This window comes from Anas acuta, chromosome 1 (genome assembly GCF_963932015.1).
Source record: "Anas acuta chromosome 1, bAnaAcu1.1, whole genome shotgun sequence".
Taxonomy (NCBI): Eukaryota; Metazoa; Chordata; class Aves; order Anseriformes; family Anatidae; genus Anas; species Anas acuta.
Window position 1 is genome coordinate 114651329 of NC_088979.1, and position 21981 is coordinate 114673309.

The 21981-nt window shown below is 41.1% G+C and overlaps 1 protein-coding gene across 5 annotated transcripts in view; it reads right to left on the reverse strand.

The window, feature by feature from the left end:
- ALCAM (activated leukocyte cell adhesion molecule) overlaps positions 1-21981 on the reverse strand; it is a 118652-nt gene that overhangs the window by 69108 nt on the left and 27563 nt on the right. The window contains exon 1 of one of the 5 annotated variants that reach the window (XM_068694597.1): positions 9560-9722. The exons of the other annotated variants lie outside the window; for them this stretch is intronic. Within the exon in view, the coding sequence (XP_068550698.1) occupies positions 9560-9707 (148 nt within the window). The 5' untranslated portion in view covers positions 9708-9722. Of the gene's footprint in view, positions 1-9559; positions 9723-21981 lie in introns of those variants that run through there. 5 annotated transcript variants of the gene reach the window in all.

The following is a 21981-nucleotide window of genomic DNA, read 5'->3' on the forward strand; positions in this document are numbered from 1 at the left end:
CACATGCTGGTGAACTTCAAAGCCATAACCAATGCAGATGCGTGCACCCTCCCAACCCTGTCAAAGAGGACACGGAGGAAAAGCATTAGCTGATCTGGTCACTGAAGCGTAAGGAACTACAGCTGGCTGGAAGGAGACTCTGCTCCCAGTCTTGCTTTCCAACATGCTTTACATCACATCGATCTACCTGCTGCCTCCTCTCTTGTCTGCAGATGAGCCCAGGCTATATTCCCTCACCTTAAAGTTTTCAGAACAGGAGTGGGAAAGGCAAGCAAAACCAAACTCAAAACTTCATCTGGCCTTGTTCCCTCTTCCTCCTGCCCTTTGCCCTTCCCCAGCAACAAACGAGATGCTCTGAACAAAATGAAAGCCAGCAGGTTTCCTTTTGATGTCTTGGTTCTACCCAAGAAAAACACACACACATATATTCAAAGCAGAGGACAAGGACAGGGGTTTCACCTGATCCAGAAAGTAGCTCTGGAAAGATTCGCCTTAATTAATTACACCCTGCTTTGCAAGTCCAGCAGACAACATGACACATGTTACACTGTTTCTACCAATGCTGTAGAAAACAAATTAGCTGACAAAGGGGAAAAAATTGCTTTTTCATCTGTTTTCCTATTGAAATTAATTGCAAGAAGTGTACTAGTATACTGGAAAAATGCTGAAGGCAATATAAAAATTTGCACATGTAGGGACCCCAACGTATTTGATTTATACTTCATACCATTTTATTTTTAAATAACAAAGGTTTGCCTTGTTTTGAATGAACTGTTTTACAGGCATTTTTGCTATGTCCATGTAAACTAGCTACATCTGCATATGCTAGCTGCCTTTTCTATTTTTCAGGTACAGAAGTGGAACAAAATAGAAACGTCAACTGTTTAACAGAGGTTTGAGCTTAGAGAGTCTGGGTTTTCTATCCACCAGAGAAATGGACGTGCAACCAAACACAGAATGGTAAGCATCGTATCAAACCACAGCTCAGTGTTTCTGTAGGGGTCACTAGCCTGACAGAGAGAGAAACACTTTTGCAAATATCTCAGGTACCAGCTTGACAGCGGTGGGACCTGCGGGCAGGAAAAGGAGATGAGGCTGAAGGACCTCTGGAAGTGCCAGGCTAATGTAGCACAGTGAGGCAGCATCTCTTGGCAGCCCACCTGGCCCTGGCCCTTCCCATTCCCAAAGGAGCTCAAAAAGGAATAGCAGTGGTGACTCTGTGTGCTTGAAGAAGCGGTGACTCTGTTTATGTTCCTAAAAACTGGTGAAGATGTTACTTAGCAGACTGAAATCCATCAGGTGAAGGACCTGGCCTCGCTGCATTACTTCCATCAGTTATCAGGTCCTTCACTCTGTTTTAAATGGGACAAGACACTTGTTGCTTTGTAAAAAGGCACTATAAATTAGCCCAGTGCGTGAAATTTCATTTCAAAGAGCAGACACAACAAGACAACCCAGAATATTTAGTTAACCCATCTAGAACACATAATCCCTAGTTTAATGCTCAAGAACTTGAGCATGCAGGCTTACATATTTATGATAAATTACAGATTCTGAAGGCAAGGCAGGTATAAGGCTCTCTGGACTACACGTGTCCACGTGGCAATAAATTTACAGTTCCAAATCAGTTTTCCAACTTATACTGCTGAGCCCTTAACTGGGAAACGCATCTATAGAGCCACAAATCTGCACTGAGAAAATCTGGTTCCAGTTATTCAAAAGCTGCAGTTCAGCTTTGGCAGATGTTTATCAACGAAATACAACTCTTGGTACCTCGTCTGAACCCATATGAAAGTCAAATGCTGCAACTGAAATACACAGCTTGTTCAAAGCAATACCCCTGAACAACAAGGTGAAAATTACTGGCACATTTAGAGAACTGTATAATCTGTAGCGATCTACAGCAATTGCCAACAACTTCTCAGAAAGGCTCTAAAGTAACGAAAGTTGCAGAAGTGGGAATCGAACAACTGAAAAATTACAGATTCAAAAGTAAGACCTGTCAAGCTTTCCAGCACTGAGACTTTCAAGCTGTATCCTCTAAATGATTTTTTGCCCAAAGAAAAGAAGTCCAAGAACAGAAGTCTCAGGTCACAAATGAAGAAAAAGAGACACCATGGAACATTTTTTTTTTTTTTCTTAGAAGAACAAAACATAAGACCTACCTAAATAAACCTCATGGGTTTATTTCAACAAAACAACTTAGATGATCAATTTGTCAGTGAAAGCAAGGGCTTTTAACAACCCCTCTAGATGAAATACATCTAAAGGCACATACAGTTTTCCTTCTATTTGTATTTACATGCAGTGTTTTTTGAGAGAGGTATAAAGAAGTCATGGCTGGAGCAAAAACATGATTATGTAAAACAGAGTACGCAAATATGTAAATTCACATGTAAAATAGCAGCTACACTGAAAAAAAGATCAACAATTTAATGCAATCAGCTGACAAAACACAACTGTCTCGTGTAGTACGTTAGTATATACAGCATGTCTGGGTTCTCTGCTTTAAACAAATCAAGTGACCTGATGAAGTCAGGTCTGAAAATCTCATGGCTGAGAAATGGTTCCTGATGAATGGGAGGGAAAGCAGGGAGGGGGGCTGATGCTGAACATTTGCCATTCACACTGAATGACCTTTTTATGAAAGTGGACTTATCTATATTGAAAATTCAAGAGTCACGTTACGGCTCTCTACATACAGCATACCCTTGGAGGTTTGATTTCAAAAGCCAGGCACAGTATTGTATATTCACTGCTGACAAGAAGGCAGGCAGAGCACATTACATCACTCTTCAAGGGGATGCTGAGTGATAAAGCGAATGCAGGAACCTCCCTGAAATGATCTGATAAATGATTTTTGTTAGTTAGTTTGGCACCAGTATGTCTGATACCTAATTCTGTGACATACAGTCTATCGAGTACATGGTATTAGATTCCTGATATTTTGTGTCAACACAAAACCTATGCTGTGACACATGCCTTTGTAGTAAAGCATGGGAGGAGAGAAAAGTCAGAGGGGAACACAATACACTTCCCAAACATGTAAGGAAATAACTGAATTGTACTGGCATTGTATGTTGCTAAAAGGCTGCCATTAGAGACAAAAAGTCGCAATTCAGACTAGCAGCTCCAAGCATATCACATTGCACTATCATTACCTAGTTTTCAAACACAATTTCCTATTCTACTAAATCCCCAAACCAGTGTTTCAAAAGATTCTTTCCTCCTCTTACAACACATCTGATGTGATTTTCACATATATTCATCAACAAGACTCCTAACGAAGGCGAGCAGAGAAAGGACAATGTTGCAGAGATGAACCTATTTCACAGGGTAATTCTGGTCACTCAGCATGTCGGGAGGTCTCCAGCCCAGCTCCCTGCTCAAAGCAGGGTCAGCCACGAGATCAGACCAGGCTGGTCAAGGCTCATTCAGGCAGATCCTGAAATCCTCCAGGGACGGAACCTGCACAATCTCTCTAAGCAGCCTGCTCCACTACTTCTTTTCCATCCCAGTAAAAGTATTTGCTTACTTTGCTGCCCCTTTTCAATTTACAACCAATATCTTTCATTCTCACCCCAGGAACCTTAGCACTGGGCATAGATATCCTTTCGGTAACCTCCTCATGTGATGGAGGCTGCTGCCAGCTGTGTCCAAAATCACCTCCAGGCCAAACAAGCCCCACACCCTCAGCCTCCCCCCATGAAGCAGGCTCCCCACAGGAATCACTCCAGATAATTGATCTTTCTTGTGACAGCAGGCCCCCAAAAAATGGATGCAGTACTTCACATATGGTGTAGAGAGTACCAAGTACAGGGGACAACCACATTTCTTGACCTGGTGCTGTTCTCCTGCTAATACAGGCCAGGATATTGTCGACCCTGATGGCGCACAGCTGGTCTGTGGTCAGCTTGACCTTAGAGATCCTGATGAAAACTAAGGGAAAGAAGGCTCTGAGGGCCTCCTCCTTATGTGTCCACAGCCACTAAAGCACCTGCTCTGTGCAGGAACAGGTCCAAACTTGGCTTGTTTACCCTTCTACTGCTCAAGCAGCAGCAGAAGATACCACTCATACAAGACAGAAGAGTATAGGAACATGTCAGAAGGATGAGAACAGCCCTTTACTACAGCAACATTATGTGAGCATCAGCAGTGACTATCCCTGTGTTGTTGTCTGCCCCCAGGGGAAAAAAAAAAAAATGAAGTAATTCTAAGTCTACTTCAGTATCAATTATATATTTCTAAGGTATTAAATCTGTGTAAATGATTGATCTGTGAAAAATGCATTTAAGCTGCCTCTAGACTTTAAAGTCTCTCACCATTTGAATGATTTGTTTTAGCTATTTTGCGCAGTCATATACTTGGGAACATAAAAATTCAGGTATGAAGCTTCAGTGGATGGCAGTGGTCACTGCATCCAGACTTATGGCAGTAATTACCCTTTCAGTGTCTTGAAATTAGTCCAAGTATTATAAGAATAATGTAATACGAACTTCCAGGCTAAGAAATATTTTGGTATTGCAGCCTACTGCAAAGCCCAGGGAAATGAAGACTGAACTGAAAAATACTGTAATCAGTATTTCACCTCTTTTTACTTAGTTTATCTGAAGCAACCAGATGCGTGAAATGAATAAAAATGTCTACTTTGCAGTATGGCAGTGAGTGTTAGAAAAATATTCACCCAAGTTAAATATTGGCAGAGGGAATTCCACTTTTGAATATATGGTAGCTTTGTAGTTACATTAAACTCAACAGAACAAACACAAGAAGTGCTCGATTCTTCTTTTTATTAAACAGCACAGTTTTGAATGAGAAAGTGTAAAGGAGAATAGTTCCTTCACAGTTGAATCTTTCTATAAGCTAGTCTAGTATAGCATTAGCAGAAGCCTTTCTTATTTTTATTCTCCCCGACATAATTGTTTGTGTGTGTGACAGAGCACCCTTTCTGCACCAGCCCAACGCAGCTGTCAGGTACAAGGAGTAACACCGGTCTTTTTCAGTGCTTCCATCCTTGATGTTTCTTTGGATGAGGCCTCCATTTAACCTCATCAGCTCTATCTGCTGTAGATGGCTGTCCAGAAGACAGACAGCCCCTCTATCTTGAAAAATCAATGCAGTGCTCTCACAGGTTTTCTCTCATACCTTACCTTTTCACTGCTTCAGCTCAGAGCCTGGGATTTTTGTCAGTACTACCACTTATTCCTCATTCTCCTTCTATGAAGAACTCTCATCTATAGTCCCATCGGATGAAAACCACAACGGGTTTTGCTCAACCAGAATTAATGCTGTCTTATATAGAGCTTGGTGTCCTATGGAAATAAAGCTAATGTCATCATAGTTAGCTGCATACCTGTCTGCCCATCAACTGAGCACTAATTATGTTGGCCTGAAAACACCACAAAGGTCCTTGAGACTGGTAGCGATGTATCAAGTGCTTACAATTTCCACACTTTACAAGGAAGAGGACTGTGTTAGGCCCGCAATTGTTGTAATTTGTTGCCCTTTGCAGAAATGAAGCTATGTCTGATTCTCACCGGAAGTGGGCCATGGTTATCACGGAGAAGATTTCAGAGTTCCAGCAGATTAAGGAAGCAGGAGGCAGACGTGAGATATACATCAGAAAGCCACAGGGAAATCAACTTCATCATTTCTTCTTCCTTACCACTGAACATGTTTTGGAAATACGTTAACTAATATAGCATAACCAACATGACCAAGATGCACAGTTGCTTGTTCTCAGCTATCACAGAATCACAGAATCTCTAGGTTGGAAGAGACCTCGAGATCATCAAGTCCAACCTCTAACCTAACACTAACAGTCCCCACTAAACCATATCCCTAAGTTCTACATCTAAACGTCTTTTGAAGACTTCCAGGGATGGTGACTCCACCACCTCCCTGGGCAGCCCGTTCCAGTGCCTAACAACCCTTTCAGTAAAGAAATTCTTCCTAACATCTAACCTAAAACTCCCCTGGCGTAACTTTAGCCCATTCCCCCTCGTCCTGTCACCAGGCACATGGGAGAACAGGCCAACCCCCACCTCGCTACAGCCTCCTTTAATGTACTTATACAGAGCAATAAGGTCACCCCTGAGCCTCCTCTTCTCTAGGCTGAACAAGCCCAGCTCCTTCAGCCGCTCCTCGTAGGACTTGCTCTCCAGGCCCCTCACCAGCTTCGTCGGCCTTCTTTGGACCCGCTCAAGCACCTCGATGTCCTTCTTGTAGCGAGGGGCCCAAAACTGAACACAGTACTCGAGGTGCGGCCTCACCAGAGCTGAGTACAGGGGGACGATCACCTCCCTAGCCCTGCTGGTCACACTGTTTCTGATACAAGCCAGGATGCTGTTGGCCTTCTTGGCCACCTGAGCACACTGCTGGCTCATATTCAGCCGACTGTCCACCATCACTCCCAGGTCCTTCTCTGCCTGGCAGCTCTCCAACCTTTCCTCTCCCAGCCTGTAGCTCTGCTTGGGGTTATTGCGCCCCAGGTGCAGGACCCGGCACTTGGCCTTGTTGAACTTCATACAGACCTTGTTGAACTTCATACAGACTATAAAGTCTGGGAAAGACTGTCTTTTACAAACAGCATTGAAAGTTTTTTTTGTGAGAGAACTCATGTGGAAATTGATTTTACCCACTTCAACCTCTCATAGATTTCATTCACTCATACTCCTGCAGTCACAGACTTGAAAGTACCAAGACACACATACTCAGATGGCCAGGACCTCTTGTGTGCAACATAAATAATACAGAATGCTGGATAACACATCCTTCTTATGTCTCAGGGGTGGTTCATTGCAGCAGTGAACTGGTTTTGAGACAGATCTTACTTCTCTGTCAGGAGACAACAGTCACAACACTGTCCTTTACTTCAAAATGTTGCTTACCCCATACTCCATAAACCTTAGGACAGACTGTTACTCACAGTTTCTCCTTGATTGTTTGAAATGTATATTTTTTCCCCTCATAAGCTAAAAAGAAAGAAAAAGTCACATAGGTGTTATGCTGCAACCCTATTGCCATCATCTTGTTGCCAGCAGAAGATGCTGTGTACTGAGTGGTCATCTATGTTGAGGTCTCAGAGTGTAAGCCTTCTGGTCTCAATATAAAGCACATTCCTCAATTTTATTACTAGAAAGGCATGCTGGAGGCCGTATCCTTGAACCACATCTGTCATTAACTCGACAGGCTGTCCTTACAGTCCCTGTTCTGGTCTCTTTTTTGGTGCTTTCACTAACATGCAAGCACGTGCAGCACCTCCACTCATGCTTCATTCATGCAACCTTCATAAATCTAATTCAATTCAAAGTATCAAGATTGAAGTGCAAAATGTACCTTCTGAGTTCACATAACTTATGAAGTAACCAAGACTTGTTCCTTTTGAAACCAGTATTTGTTACATTCATGGTGCTTTGAGGGTCTGAATAACAGTGCAGGTGTGCAAGGGGTAGCTCTGGCAGATGGCCTCTTTGTAAAACCCCAGTACCAGAAACTGCACCTTCATTCTCTCTCCTGGATACACTTGGAGGAACTTTAAAACCTCTTCCGCACTAGACATATACAAAGGTCTGATGCTCAAAATGCATCAGTACCTGCATTTATGGTAGTTACCCGCAGTGTGAAGATGGAAAACCCTCCACGCTCCATAGATCTATGTGCAGATGGCTTTTCTGTGCCTAGGAGAGGTGAAGTCAATCCTCACATTGTCAATATTAATGAAATACAGAACCATTATAACTTAATAGATTTCCATTTGCTCTTTACTTTGTACTACTACTTAATAAGCATGTGATGATCAGTACACTTGAAAAGACTTATGGTAATAGTTAAGGCACAAAACCCTCCAAGCATTTATGACACATTGTTTCCATGGTTTTTGTCTACTTCTTAGAACTGCCTCTAGAACTTGCATCTAGACCCTGAAAGGCTGATTAGTTCAATTAAGCTAATGAAGAAAAAAAAATAATACGTATCTCAACCTTCACTTGACATTAACAAAAGTGTTTACATGGCACAGTTCCTGGCTTTCCCAGCCAACAGAGCCTCTGCAACACAACCGATTAATTAAATAGTGCTGAGAAGTTAACACTGAAGGTTACTGATTAATTGTATGTTAGAGCTGTCTAATCAAGTACCCAAGGCAATAAACAAATACAAAGATAAATTATACCATGATTAACACAATTATTTCTAGTTTTATTCTTAACTACTTGCTTGCCACATGCCATACTTCAACCTGAATAAGCAAAAGGAGAAGGGCAGCTCAGGATCACCTACTGAATTTCCCAGCTGGTTGTTACGGCTGTTCTCCTGTGAAGTGAAATATTTTACTATTAATCCTACTCCATGCATGGCCATCATGCAAGCACGTATGCTGAATGAGCGGCCATACATTTATTTATCATGTATTTTTTAGTACTACTGCTTGCTAATTCATGTCTCCAAGGGCTTAATTCAGCACTGCAAACAGCTGCTAGCCCTCATTAAGAGAAAGCAAGCAATCGAGTCTAAACACTACATTATTATTAAGAGGACAAGATTCAGACCTAGGGACGATCGATAGCTTTTCTCTGATATTCAAGCTCTTCTGTCTAACAGCGAATCTCTCTCCTTTTAGGGATCTTTGTCTCAATATCTAAGTTTCAGTCACAGGCCCAAAACTGCAACGCTTCTCCATCTGTTCAGGTTATTTTCATGGCTTCCTCTGAATCACCACATAACTCAGTTCTTCACTTGACAATACCAAGACATGAATACTAAAATTTGCCTTCACACCACTGTTTTTTCTAACCTGTGTAATCCACATGCACCATGAAGTAAATATTTTCCTCGTATGCGCTGAAGCAAGTTCATTTACTCCTATCATGATTCAGACAGACCTTTTGAAGAAAATGCTTCAAGGACAGCTCTGAAAGAAAGAAACTCCAGGACAATTCTTACTTTCCCTAAGTCACTGGAAACAGAAGCTTGCCTCCTCCAAAAATGTCATCAATCTCCTCCTAGATATGCCAACCCTCACTGGTTCATAGAGGGAGGTCAATAGGAAGATTCTGTCCCTTTTGGGTCCACCATCTACCTCTCTGAAGATAAATTAAATACATATCAGATATATAGAATATCCTGAGCTGGAAGGGACCCACAAGGATCATTGAGTCCAACTCTTGAGTCCACACATGGCAACTTAAAAGTTAAACCACGTACCTAAGAACATTAGATTAAAAAATACGTGCCTCATAAAAGGCAATAATTAATGAGATTAAGTCCAGCTGCATTCACCCATCCCCAGGTAATTTCCCCAGAATTTTCACTGTGCCTCAGAAAGATTTATTAGTCATTTTAATGGGCAGAATCCTTTGTCAGTCTGCTCAAAACACAGTTGTTACAACAGTCCAAATATTTACTCTTCCTGTGCTTCTCTTTTGTTATAAGCCATTGTATATGCAATATAACCACGATTAAACCTCTCAGCTATGAGCAAAACAGTTCAAACTTCCCCGCTGTATCTAAACAGACCCGTTTCCTATTTATATCACGCTAGTTTTACAGGACTTCCTACCACAAGATGAAGAGAGAAGAGGTTCAACCCCACATCCTCTAATTACACATCTTCCACAGCTGGCAATGAGACCCCACAGAGAGCTACAAACCCCTTTTTTTTCTGTGCTGCTGGTACGCAGGAGAGCTGGCAGCTCCAGCACGCTCATCTTCCCACTGCCCGAAACACCTGCTGTTTGAAGGTGCTTGGGGCAGGGGCTGAAATTACAGCAGCCTCAGGAAGGGTAGATTAAGTAACAGACAAAAGGTCAAAGGCTGATCGATGTCACCATTGCATACTGTAAATACATATATAGATATATATTAAGATTTGGTCAATTTACATTGATGTAAGTCACAAATTTTGTATCCGTGCCATGGTCTTTTATTTTTTTCTTTCATTTTAAAATTACACTTAGATTTTTTTTTTAATGTTGTTGCAATTACAATCAATCAAGATCAACAACCCCATCCTTTATCTCTTGAATTATGGATTCTGTGACAGTATATATTATACATTCAAAAATCTGTCTTTCCTTGTTTCCAAAAGTGGTTAATTATATAACACTGGAGAACTGTTTTTAGGAAGGTTAATTTTCATAAGAACCTTTCAACGTGCAATAGCTTGTTGCCTTTAGAAAATAACATCCATACAGCAGAAAATAGCACTGGGAACATCAAAAGAACATCTAGCCTAACTCATTATTTCTCAATATCGTAAAGATGGAGCTCATGCTCACGTACCAATGTTTCTTCAACCGCAGGCTCCCAAATCCACAGTTTGACCCATGTGAACAGAGCTGTCTTCAGCAACCCGAATCTCCAGGCATGATCAGTGTGTGCTCTCAGGCGATTTTAGAAAGGCCTGAATCTGGAGCACCTGGTCTGCACACACTCACATATGTGCAACCTATCTTCAACAACTGTTAATGCTCATTAAGACCAGTGTATTAAGTCATCCAAAAAGCAGGCAACAGTTACTTGTAAAGGATGCTGATACAACAGAAATAAATCAATCCTCTGGCATTTAAAGCAACAACAACAAAACACTATGTTTGCTTCAAGTCCAAATGCAGAGTTTAATGCTTGTTTTCTTACTTTCTCTCTCCAATTGATTTACTAGAGGCACTTATACCTTTAGTCTATAACACAGTTTGTGCAGTGGCTACTATTGTACTGCAAGGTTAAACTGGTTTGCTTTGACACAGAAAGGTAAGCTCATTGTGTAGAAATCAAAACTACTTGCTTCTTCCTGTAATCATACAGCAATTTATATTTCAATTCTTTAAAACATGCTAAGAGGGAAAAAAAGAGCATTGTTACTTATCTTCCAGGTTTCTATGGCTAAGGCCACTCTCCTCCACCTTCTCCCATTGTTTCTGGATGCTGTTTCAACAGTACAATTCATCCACTCAGTTTTCCACTTAATTTGTCACAGATTATTTCCAAAAACTAAAAGGAAATGGACTTCAGGTAATAATTTACACTGTTTGCACAACTTTAAAATGCAGGCACTTTTTAAAAGTGTCTGCAGTCAAGGTGCCTTTCTGCTGCTGAAGAATCGCAGAGCACACACACTAAGCCCACAGTAGCAGCGAACTGCCAGATAGGAGCCCACAGCTTCAGCAAATGAAACCCAAAAAGGGCAGGAGTGTATATGTACAGCCAGGAGGCCAAGTTCAGAGCAGAGCTGTTCCTCTGTCAGTATAATGCCTGGAAAATGCACTAGAAAATGGCTCATTTCTATATCAAATGCCTAGTGACACTCAACGCTTTCAAGCCACTCTTTAAGGATTTGTAAAACAACGAAATGCATGCCTTTGATATGGATAACTGCAAGCCTCCATCTAGTTTTCCTGTTCTGGAGAACAAGATGATTTGGGACTCTTGACCTAACCCATTCAACTGACGTGCCTTAAATTTCCTCAGCAAACCCGTGTGGGCAGGTCCCTAACAAGGACCGATTTTTGTGCGTTTGATGATGCACAAGTTAAAGCTGTGCAGGAAGCACTAAGAAGCTATACCTTGCCTCCTGACTAAAGATCTGAAAAGATCATTATCCCTCTTACACACAACCAGGAGCAAGTGCAGTAAAATAATCACCAGTTTAGGGGGTTGTGTTAAGAAAATGGAGTGGTACTTACGAACCCACACAAGGTGCACAGTTTAAGTAATCTCCCCAGCCTTAAGAATACACACAGACCCCTCACAGCCTTCATCTGAGAAGCAGCAGCAGGGTCTTCGCTGCCCTCCAGCCATGCGATATGTTCTTAGTGTCTTGGCTCCGACGGTAAAGCCCACGTACTAAATTCGAGAGGCATGCACGATGGCATTCGTGTGGATTGAAAGGCAGAACTTCGCAAAAGTCTGTTTATGCTAAAGCATTTAAGTTTTGACATTTGCATGCAGGAATTTCAGAAGAGCGTATCTGTGGGTGGTTTTTGATAGAACATATATCATAAATAACAGGGAGTTGTTGAGGAAAAGCTACAGGTGAACTCAAGCTGTGTTTTTCATTAACTAAAAATGACCTGAAACTTAAATTACTGAATTCAGTGCACTGTAACCTGGCAATATCCTCATAACCTTCCTCCTATAATAACAGATGTAATTACATGTCTTGCTATGAAATTTAGTTACTTTAAAAAACTCTTTGAACACCAAATTAGCTTCATTGTTACCCTTATTGTATCATCTCTAAATTGCACCTGTGCAAGCGCCTAAGTGCTCTAATTGCAGGTTTATAGGATGTATGCCTCAGAATGTAACTATGTGAACTATATAAAAATGATTAGGGCAATTACTCTTGGGTAAAAATGCTTAACGCAACGTCAAAGCCATGCAGCAGTTGTGTATTTGTTAGGTATGCTGTTCCTGTTGTTGCCCACAATCATCTCCATGCTTTTTGGAGTGAGGTTACTGTCTGCTCACTTTTCTTTTTCAATTTTATTTTTTAATGCCAGTGCTCAACTCCCAGAACAAGTTTAGAAGGCGTTTGCCATGGTAATTCTTTTATGTTGATGAATCACGACTACTTAATTTATTTTAGATACTTTTAGATACGTGCCAGTGGAATAAAGGTATGTCTAGTGGAAGGTAAAAAGTCAGGCTTAATTTTAGGAGAGCCTAGGGAGATGAAAGATAAGGAGCTAATTATTAACTGCTTACACTGGACAGCAGCATAGGCTGTGGTGAAAGTGTCAGCTCTTTTCAAAGAAATCTTAAAAAAGAACTGCAGAAAAATATACAAAATATAGCATCTTCTGAAATGGAGGCTAGAAATCAAAGAAAATCCTACTGCTTGATTTGGTTTGAACTTTGAGCTAAGTATTTGGGAAGGAAAAATTTCTCTTCATCAAGGAAACCTTTGCAGAGCTCTTAATGGCCTAAGAGGCATGTCAATAACAAAAATTGCTGTCTACATCTTTACAAGTATTTCTTCAGATTTTTATTTTTTTTAAGTATATATATTTTTAAGTGTTTATAGGACTGTATACCAATAGATTTGCATAACCAGAAGAAAAAAACTATTGTCCTACAACATCATCGCTACTGCGAGCAAACACTGGTAAGCTCATATACTTATAGCCACTGGTCATACCGAGAACTCAGCACCTTATCCTGTTTATTATTGAAAAGTTTTTCCCCAATTAGTAGCTCACTGCTCATGAATGCGAGGCTAGACACTTCAGCTTTGCCAAAAACTGTTTCACACATTCCTGATGAAAACACGCAAATGTGCCTGATTAACTTTAAAATACGGTGTCTGTTGACACAGCCCCAAATTCGGAAGAGCAGTTACGATGAGCATCAAAAGCTAAGCGGTGCCTTAGCTGCCAGCTCCTTCACAGGCAAATGACAGCCTTTTCTTCTCAGAGCATCTTGGTATCTTCAACCAAGTAAGCTGTTATGTTCTACCAAAAGGAAAAAAAAAAAAAAAGTTATCCTGCAAAGCCTTGTTCTTGACTCAAGCTCTTCCATATCCTACCAGCCATGGAAACACAGGTAGCTGCCATGTACCAGGTATTCTGCTCTCCCTTTCCCAAGGCTACTGTGGATCTGGAAAGCCACCACCATTTTGGTTGCATCAGGAGTAAACATAAATGCAACACTAGGGTGGCTGAAGGAAGGAGCAAGCTGTGGATATGCCAAAAACCCCTTAGTCCCCTTGGAACGGGGTCACAAAGCGATACTCAAACTAGTCAAAGAACACTGGGTCTGAAAAGGTAAAATTAACTCCTAATGAAGTCTTTTGACAATGAAAAGCGTCTGTTTCAGAAGAGCTTAATGCAGAGCTGTGCTCTCCTCTTGCTCCCCAAACACAGTCACCTACTGCATTTGGGGAGGGTGGGGTGAGATCCCTCAGGCTCCCCCCGCCATCTGACGGCTTAGCACGTGCTCTGGCACAGCTCAGCCAAAAACACTCAGCCAAAACTGCATGGGATGGCCTCTTTGCTGCCCACAGGACGTGGGGTGGTTTGGATGCTCTGCCCCTTGCCCTCTCCATCGGCTGGCACAGATGCTGCCATGTCCAGGAGGAGCACAAGGAGAGCAGAGGAGACAGCAGCGACCCTAGCGGGGGCAGCATGAAGAAGCAGAGGGCAGGAGACACCATGTCTCTTAAGGACGGGAGAGAACAGAAAGGGGAAGGAGGGCAATTTGCTGGATAAGAGAGCTCAAGCGTTCAAGTCTTGGAGATTAAAGAGCGTTAGCAGCCTCTCTTCCCCACCTCTGCACATTAATGCTTTAATCCAGTTTCCACAGGGGAAAAAAAATCATACAGACTGCGCATTAAAAAGATAACATTTGATGGTCATGTTATCTGTCTGGGTCTCTGAGTTTTAAGAAAGATGGAAAAAAGAGTTGTTATTCAATTTGAGAACATTATCACAGTAACCCTCTATTTTCATGTGAACACGAAATGGCTCCCGTTCTGGTTGGTTCAGCCTTGGGCTGGGGAGGAGTTAATGTAGGGGGAAAAAAAGCTCTGAAATGTAGATGCATTGAACTACACTTTTTTTGTTGTTGTAATAAACCATAAACTAAACCAGCATATTTACTTTGCAATTTAAATTACTGCTTCGTAAGCACAACAGTGAGACCTTCTTAGCAGGACCACTTCATCCTTTGTGTATTCCCATAAGTAGGGCTTATCGAACTTCTAGACTTGGCATAAATTAATATGGAGAAGATTTACAGGCTTAAGAGATTTTTTTTTCCAATTTTTACAGACTTGATAATAATTGTACTTCACTTTTTAGTATACTGCATTTTTATTTATTTAGCCTTCCCTTACAACGCAATTAAAATGACTTGGAAATACAGAATGCTTTACAGGGCTGAGATTAAATTTTTGATTTGCTTAGCTTTTCTGATACTTCTGCATTTTTAATGTGTAACCCCCACATTTTTGAGAATTATACGAAGTTAACATCATGCTCTAACACACAGTTCACATATGGCTACCTTCAAATGGTTAAGCATTCCCATTAAATGCTATGTTGCTTGAGTGCTTCTTCTTGTAGCTGTACTAATTGCTGTACACTTATTAACAAAGGAATCACAAGAACACATTCACAGCTTTACCAAACAGTAAGCACTCTCAGACCTACTTGAATCCGAACCATACAAGGCTTATTACCAACCTATCTTAATAAACCACATACTTTCCTATTGGGTATAGTTACCCAACCATTGTCACATACAGAATTGTAGTGGCTAAAGCCAGGCATTTGAAGATGCTGGACTGGGAAACTTCCCTTCCAGTCTTCAGAGCAGCCCAGGCCATCATTTTCTTTTTCCAGGCATCACACAGAAAGGGACTCAGAATCCGTTTAGAGCAACAACATAAACAGGTATTTAAAGTTTCACCATCCCAGTTTACATGAAAGTCAGCAAGGAGCACAGAATAATTCATTGTGGAGGATGTTTTGCATTACAAAGCGTACCGCTAAGTGTGAATTTTTGTTCTGCTGAAATCATAAGATTATGTTAAACAACCCATTTTAGCTAGGTAAAATTCTCTGCCAGGTTTCTTCTGAAGTGAAGTAAAATTGCACAGCATTTCACCAAGGCTACCTACCTTCAACAAGCATGAGCCTATTGCCAGAAGTACACAACCTGTTCAAATAGATGGTTACTCACAGTCATTCACATCAGATTATAGAAATCCCAGTTCCTCTTATGAGGGCCAGCCCTAGTTTTAAGGGTGGTTTTGCTTTTGCGTTTGTTGTCAGTGGGGAGTTCTTGACACACGATGGGATAGTTTAAGTCCATGATTTATTTACAGCTTGTGAATTTAACAGCTTGGGACGGAGAAGTTAAAGGGAATAAGAGCAGCACTTGACTGTGCTGCAATGTTTGACAGCTTGCTCCCATATTTCTTGTGTTGCAAACATCGCCCCTCACCAAGCAGAGACTCTGTTCTAACCCATGGAACTCATGCCTCCAGAGGCCTGATTTTTCACAGGCATATAGTTACCACAAACAGGCCCTTTAACTATAGTCAAATTTATTTCTTAATGTGAGGAGTTTAGGCTTCGCGAGCCAGGATTCCTCATCTTTGTCCAAGGTCACAGCTCCATCCCTAAGGAAAGCCCTCTGCAGCAGCACATCAAGAAGCATCCTTGGAAGCAAAATGAACAAGAAAGTGCTGAGATGCACAGACATCCCCTTGCTTACCAGTTCTCTTCAGCTTTCTTTCATCTCTGCCTACTTGTAAAGTAATTCACTAGGTAAATCTGGCTGATATAATCACTGCACATTCAGATCTGGATGCCCAAGGACCAGATCCCACATCTTCCAAAAGCCTACAAGCGCACAAAATTTCTGCAATATTCTCCTCCCTCACAATTCTTCACTTCCTCACTTCCAAGCATCCAACTATTTTCATTTATAACACATGGGATGTGTGGTTTGTTTGCATACTAGTGTCCATTTGCTCTATCCAAAGACTGTACTTTTCTAATAAGAAAAAGGAGAAGCTATCGAGAAAGAATGCATTTCATTATTTCATTAGTCAGAAAAGACCCATATTCTGCAGCTTTTACCACACATTTTAGAGGGTACGAAAGGATTCAAAATGCATTTGTAACCTAAGCACACAACATTTTTAAAAAGCTATAAAACTTAACCTTTGTAGGAAATGAATAGTGCTTTAGAATAGCTTTTTTGTTTTAGAAATGGCTACTAAAAAATCACACATCAGATAAAAAACAATCTAATGCTACAGATCCTGACATTGCTTTTACACACTGGATTTGCTCCTGTTACTCAGCTGTGTGGGGAAAAAATAGCTATATTCTAACGAAGTTATTCCCTTGCTGCAGGGGATTTTTCAACCCCTGCCTTCTCTGCTGCACATCACTGATAGAGATGGATGACAATTAAAACACCACCGGAGTCTAAAGTTTATGAAAAGGTGTTTGTTTTTTTTTTCTCCCCTGGCACTTTCAGATGGCCAGGAGGAAACATCCTCCCATTCCTTCATTGGCTTGTAACTGCACCCCGAAATTAGTCTTTCCCTAGCCACTAAGAATAGATTACAAACAAGAAGTGAACTGGGATTTCTTTTGATAGAGCTGTGGGTTTCCAAAAGCTTTTATTTATTTATTTATTTATTTATTTATTTTTTGCCAAAGCACACCCCAGACAATTCACTGACACTGAATCAAGAGATCAGACAACCACAGAAATCTATTAGTCTAATATTGGCTACATGAACTGTTCATTTCCAAAGTCAGACCACGGTTACAAGCAGAAACATACAAGTGCCTTGGACTCCCCTACGGGCAAAAGGGTCCTACATTGCATTGTCCAGGGTGTACCAAGCAAGGCATCAGACTTTTCTCTTCATACAGACATGCAAACAGAAGTAATAAAACAAAACTCAAGGCTTACAGGGCTCTGCCTTCAAGGATCTTGCCTTCCAGTAGAAATCTGTTTTCTCAACTCAGATTTACACAAGCCTGCTGAACACAACACAACCATAAACCACAGTCTAGGGTCAAGACTGGTCTGTTCGCTAGCATGTGCAGAAAATTTGAGAGACAGGAGCTGTCTCCTGACAGTAGGTGCTTTGTGCTTCCACAATTCTTCAGGCAGAAGCAAATTTTAGAAGCAACAGACCCCACCTCCCATCGAATCTGTTGCTTTTGCTAGATGTAAAACACAGCTTTTACAGACACATTAGCAGGAATACCAACCCCAGAACAGGTGGAAAGCACGTACTTCTATTCCTCCCTCGACTCAGGGATGTTTGAGAGCTGTACGACACCCAGGTGCAGTTCCTGCCACTGGCTGCCAGCACACCATGGTGGCAAACCCAGCTGCAAGACCAGAGCTAGAGGAAGCCACGACCTTCTCAGTCCGTCTTGTCAACAGGCTGTTCCCATAAGAAAATGCCTACCTCTTCTAGGGGTTAAGGCGCTTTCCTAGGCGTTGATGCATCTGGACTCTGCTTCTGCACAGTAAGTACTTATAAATATTTGTGAAACGGATGTGCAGATCCCTTGCCCTGTCTTCAAAAGCCCTCCAGGTCACGTACAGGGCAGGGGGACTCAGACTCGCATCTCCACTTTCTCAGAAAATTAAATCAACAGCTTCCATTCTGTACAGCAATTACTCTAATCGCTCAGCTGTTCGTCTTCAGCTGCTTTGTGAAATCAATTATTTATTTTGGTTTTGCTTGCATTTTTGAAACGCTTTATTTCTAGCACTTTTTGCATTTTCATGAAAGAACAGATTTTCTTCCTTTTCTGGGTTAGACAGCTGAAGACCAAAGTCTTCATTTGCGCAGATATATTCCTTTCAGCGGACAGATTTCTAAAGCAATTCTGTGAAGTATGCTTTCTGTGGGCTTTATTTGATCACTTTATCTGTCCTTTCCTTCCATGTCCCTCCCACGCAAGGTGGGAGTGGGAAAAGGAGGGAAGACATGTAATTTTTTCTTGTAACAGTCTCTTCCCACTCAACCAAAACACCATTTAAAATCCCAGTATTTGAATAAGACTTCCAAAAAATTCCTGCAATCACATTAAATACAGAAGAGATGTTGTCCAGTTGCAGCCTTTCAGGTTTTTAGCTCTATTTGAACACAGTTTTGGAAGCTGGAAACATTAACATATGATTATCTCACAGGTAGACGTGATTTCAATGTGTAAACCTTTATCTTCCCGTCTTGTCATGAAGATTTAGTTCAGCACGGGGAAAAATGCCAAAACTGCATTTTAACCAGCCAGACCCAGAAACTGAGAGCTCATACTACATAGCTATATGCTGTTGTGTTCAGACACAGAACTATAAAAGAGAGCTTTGAGGATTTTCTCCTTTTAATAACATTTTCCTTTTTTCTTAAACTATTAGTAGGGAAAATAAAACCATCCCCAACACTGCATTTATTTATTTATTTATTTAGAGTGATATTTACCGCTTCCCAAGAAAATCAGTGCAACAATTTTTTCAAAATGCTTCTACAAATCTTCTATTGTTTTCTTTAATACTTATAAAGGGAAGGCCATCGTAAAACAGAAAAATGTTAAAACCATGTTAAAACACGTCAAAACAAACCAGTTTAGCACTTTGAGAGAGCACATTCTTTGATTTCAAGGAGAAATAATACACACATAGGCTGCTGCTGCCTGCTAAAGCAGGAAAGTGGCTTTCATAACCAAGGAGGCTGATGTTAGCAGGATCAGCCATCGTGGCTTGCCTTCTATTTTATCACACCACCAATTTTCTTCTACTGGGGTGATATGAACGCAAAACCAAGATATTCTGCTTATCTTGTTATCTTCCACGCACTTCAGTCAAATAGCAAATCCCAAAGCAATAAGCCTTACACCACCATGACTGTTTGTGTTGACTTTCTTTTTGAATTTATTTTTGTAAATCCAGAATAAGAAATTAATTCTTTTGCACTCTATCATTAGAACAGCCGCGGTCAGCTAACAGCCAACAGAAAGAGTATATGACAACAAGTATTTCAGTGAGCTATAGACAGGCAAACCTAAAGCTCACCTAAGCCTCATAACTCTCAAAAGTGTCACAGCGCAAAGTCCATCTGCCTGTCACTTCAAAAAATTATGCATATTCACTATTTAAAGCAATTGGGCCTTTTTTCCCCTCCCTTTTTCATTTGATCACGGCATTTACACTAGACGTGAGGCTAGTAGTAAAAAATGACGCACGTTAAGAAGAGAGCCATTAGACCTAATTTCATAATTATCAGGGAGTAGACAACGGCTGCTTGGAATCAGCTCTTCATGTTGGTTCGTGGGTGCACAAAATGAGCAACCTTTCTTCCAGCTAAGTGAGAAATAGCAGGGCATTGCTTCGCTGGCATTCAGAGAAATGACTGCCTATTTTCAGCAACACCAAGTACAAAATAATTGGTGAATATACATAATAGCAGAGGAAAAACATTCGTGGTCATCCTGCTTAGAAGATGATGGCTGGAAATCACTGTCCTTCCATAATCTTTTCATGCTGTCACTTTCTCAGATACTTTCCTCCTCAACAGGCAAGGTGCAGCCATTACAGATACTTGCAACCCAACACTTCTGAAAAAAGGAGTAGGAGAAACCAGGCATCCTTCAGCCCAGCCTCCCTGCAGTGAATCAGCAACCACTACCACTGTCTCGCATCGGTACTTTATTGCTCAGCTCCCCCAGGTCTAGCTATTCAGAGAAGGGAACTATTTTTTTTCCCCTGAAAAAGGTGTAGGTGGGAAAAGCTGGATGCGTACGTGAGGGAGGGAGGAGGAAGAACAAAAAGACACGTCTGCTCACAGAAGTGTCACCGAGACACTGGAAATATCAACTCCCCCCTCACTCAAGTCAGAAGATAACAATAAATCAGAGCCTCCAGGCTGCTTAGGTGTCTTCTCCTGGCCTGCAAAAAATCTGCATGTCTGACCTTGAAATCAGCAGATCTGACATCGATAGGAGAATATTCTACACAATTTTAAGGGTTATAGCTTTCGTCACCACAGCTTTAGTCAAGATTTTTCGTATGGTATTTTTCTACCTCTCACATACATTTCTGATTTGCCTCTCCTCTCTCATTACATTACTTTTTCCATGTAGTTTACGCTGCATAAAACATTCATGCATTAATTTTATGTCTTAATATAACTGATACTTTAAAATACAGAATATTAGTTTTAATGACAGAGCAATGAAATTACCTCTCACTTTTGAAATGCTGTAAAAACTGATTACACTTTTACCTTTAATATTCTTTTATGTTCTTTGTCTCAGATAGCTTCCCCATACCTTCTACTTCCAGAAGTATATGAATTCGTGTCGTTTTTTTTCTCTGCTGCTCTATGAAAGAGTCTTCTTGGACATCACAACATCAAGAACAGTGAGCTAAATCATATCCTAAAGTGTCATGGATTCATTCTGAGACCTAAGACATCACAGACGCTTAAGGAATAAACTCACCCTTTCCTCCTATCCAAAGCTAGCTGAGTGTTTATAGAGTCCCTTCAGTCAGCTGTAGTAAGCATATATTCCTGCATGCACGCAAACTGAGAAAGTTTACTGATGACCAACAGAAGGGAAGGATAAAGGCTCAGTAACATCTAGACTAGGTTGAGCTCTGCAGTGCTGTATGATAAAACACACGTAAACAGATATGACTAATTCTTTAAAACAGAAGTCCAAAATTTCCAGGCACCTTAGAAATGCCCACCAAGTTTCCCCACCCACATCCCTCATCATGCTATATTCATGGCATTTTCATAGATCGGACATTTTCCTCCTGTCATAAAACGTTTTTTCCCTCCACAAAACAAACAAATAAACAAACAAACTACATTTGTACCTACGCTGGAGAGTCTCTAATACTAGGGGAATGATCTGATCTTCTAAAGTTAAGAATGCCTCAAGATTTATGGCATGAAGAAAACCCAGATCCACATCTGGTATCAGTCACCACAGCTTTAGTCAAGACAACGGCACCATACATCTCACATCCCAGTCAACAGCTATTATAGTCTCGTCACTATGTTCGCTGTCAAACCAAATTTTGATGAGGACAAATACCAAGTTAACCACATAGGAAAGGAAGCGTAACCACAAATGAGATGTTATCAGCGGGTTTCTTGAGAGAGATGCCTTGAGACCATTATTCTTTATTTTTATTTCAGCTGTCACCAACACTCTGCAGCGTGCAGATAAAACCCACAGTCTGAGCGGAGCAGAGAGACCTTGTCATCAGAAAAAAGCACAAGCACACCACTTGGGAAGACGTGGGGTTTCCTCAGGAGTGGAGTGAGAGGAACAGCATGCTGGCTACAGAAACAAGGTCTCCAGGGCATCTCACCTGGAAGCGCTGTAAGAGCGGACAAACACAGGCACAAGAGATAACAGCACAGACACTATATGCTGACAGCTCAATGGGAACAGAAATAGGAACCTAAATTATAACTAGGAACCTGAA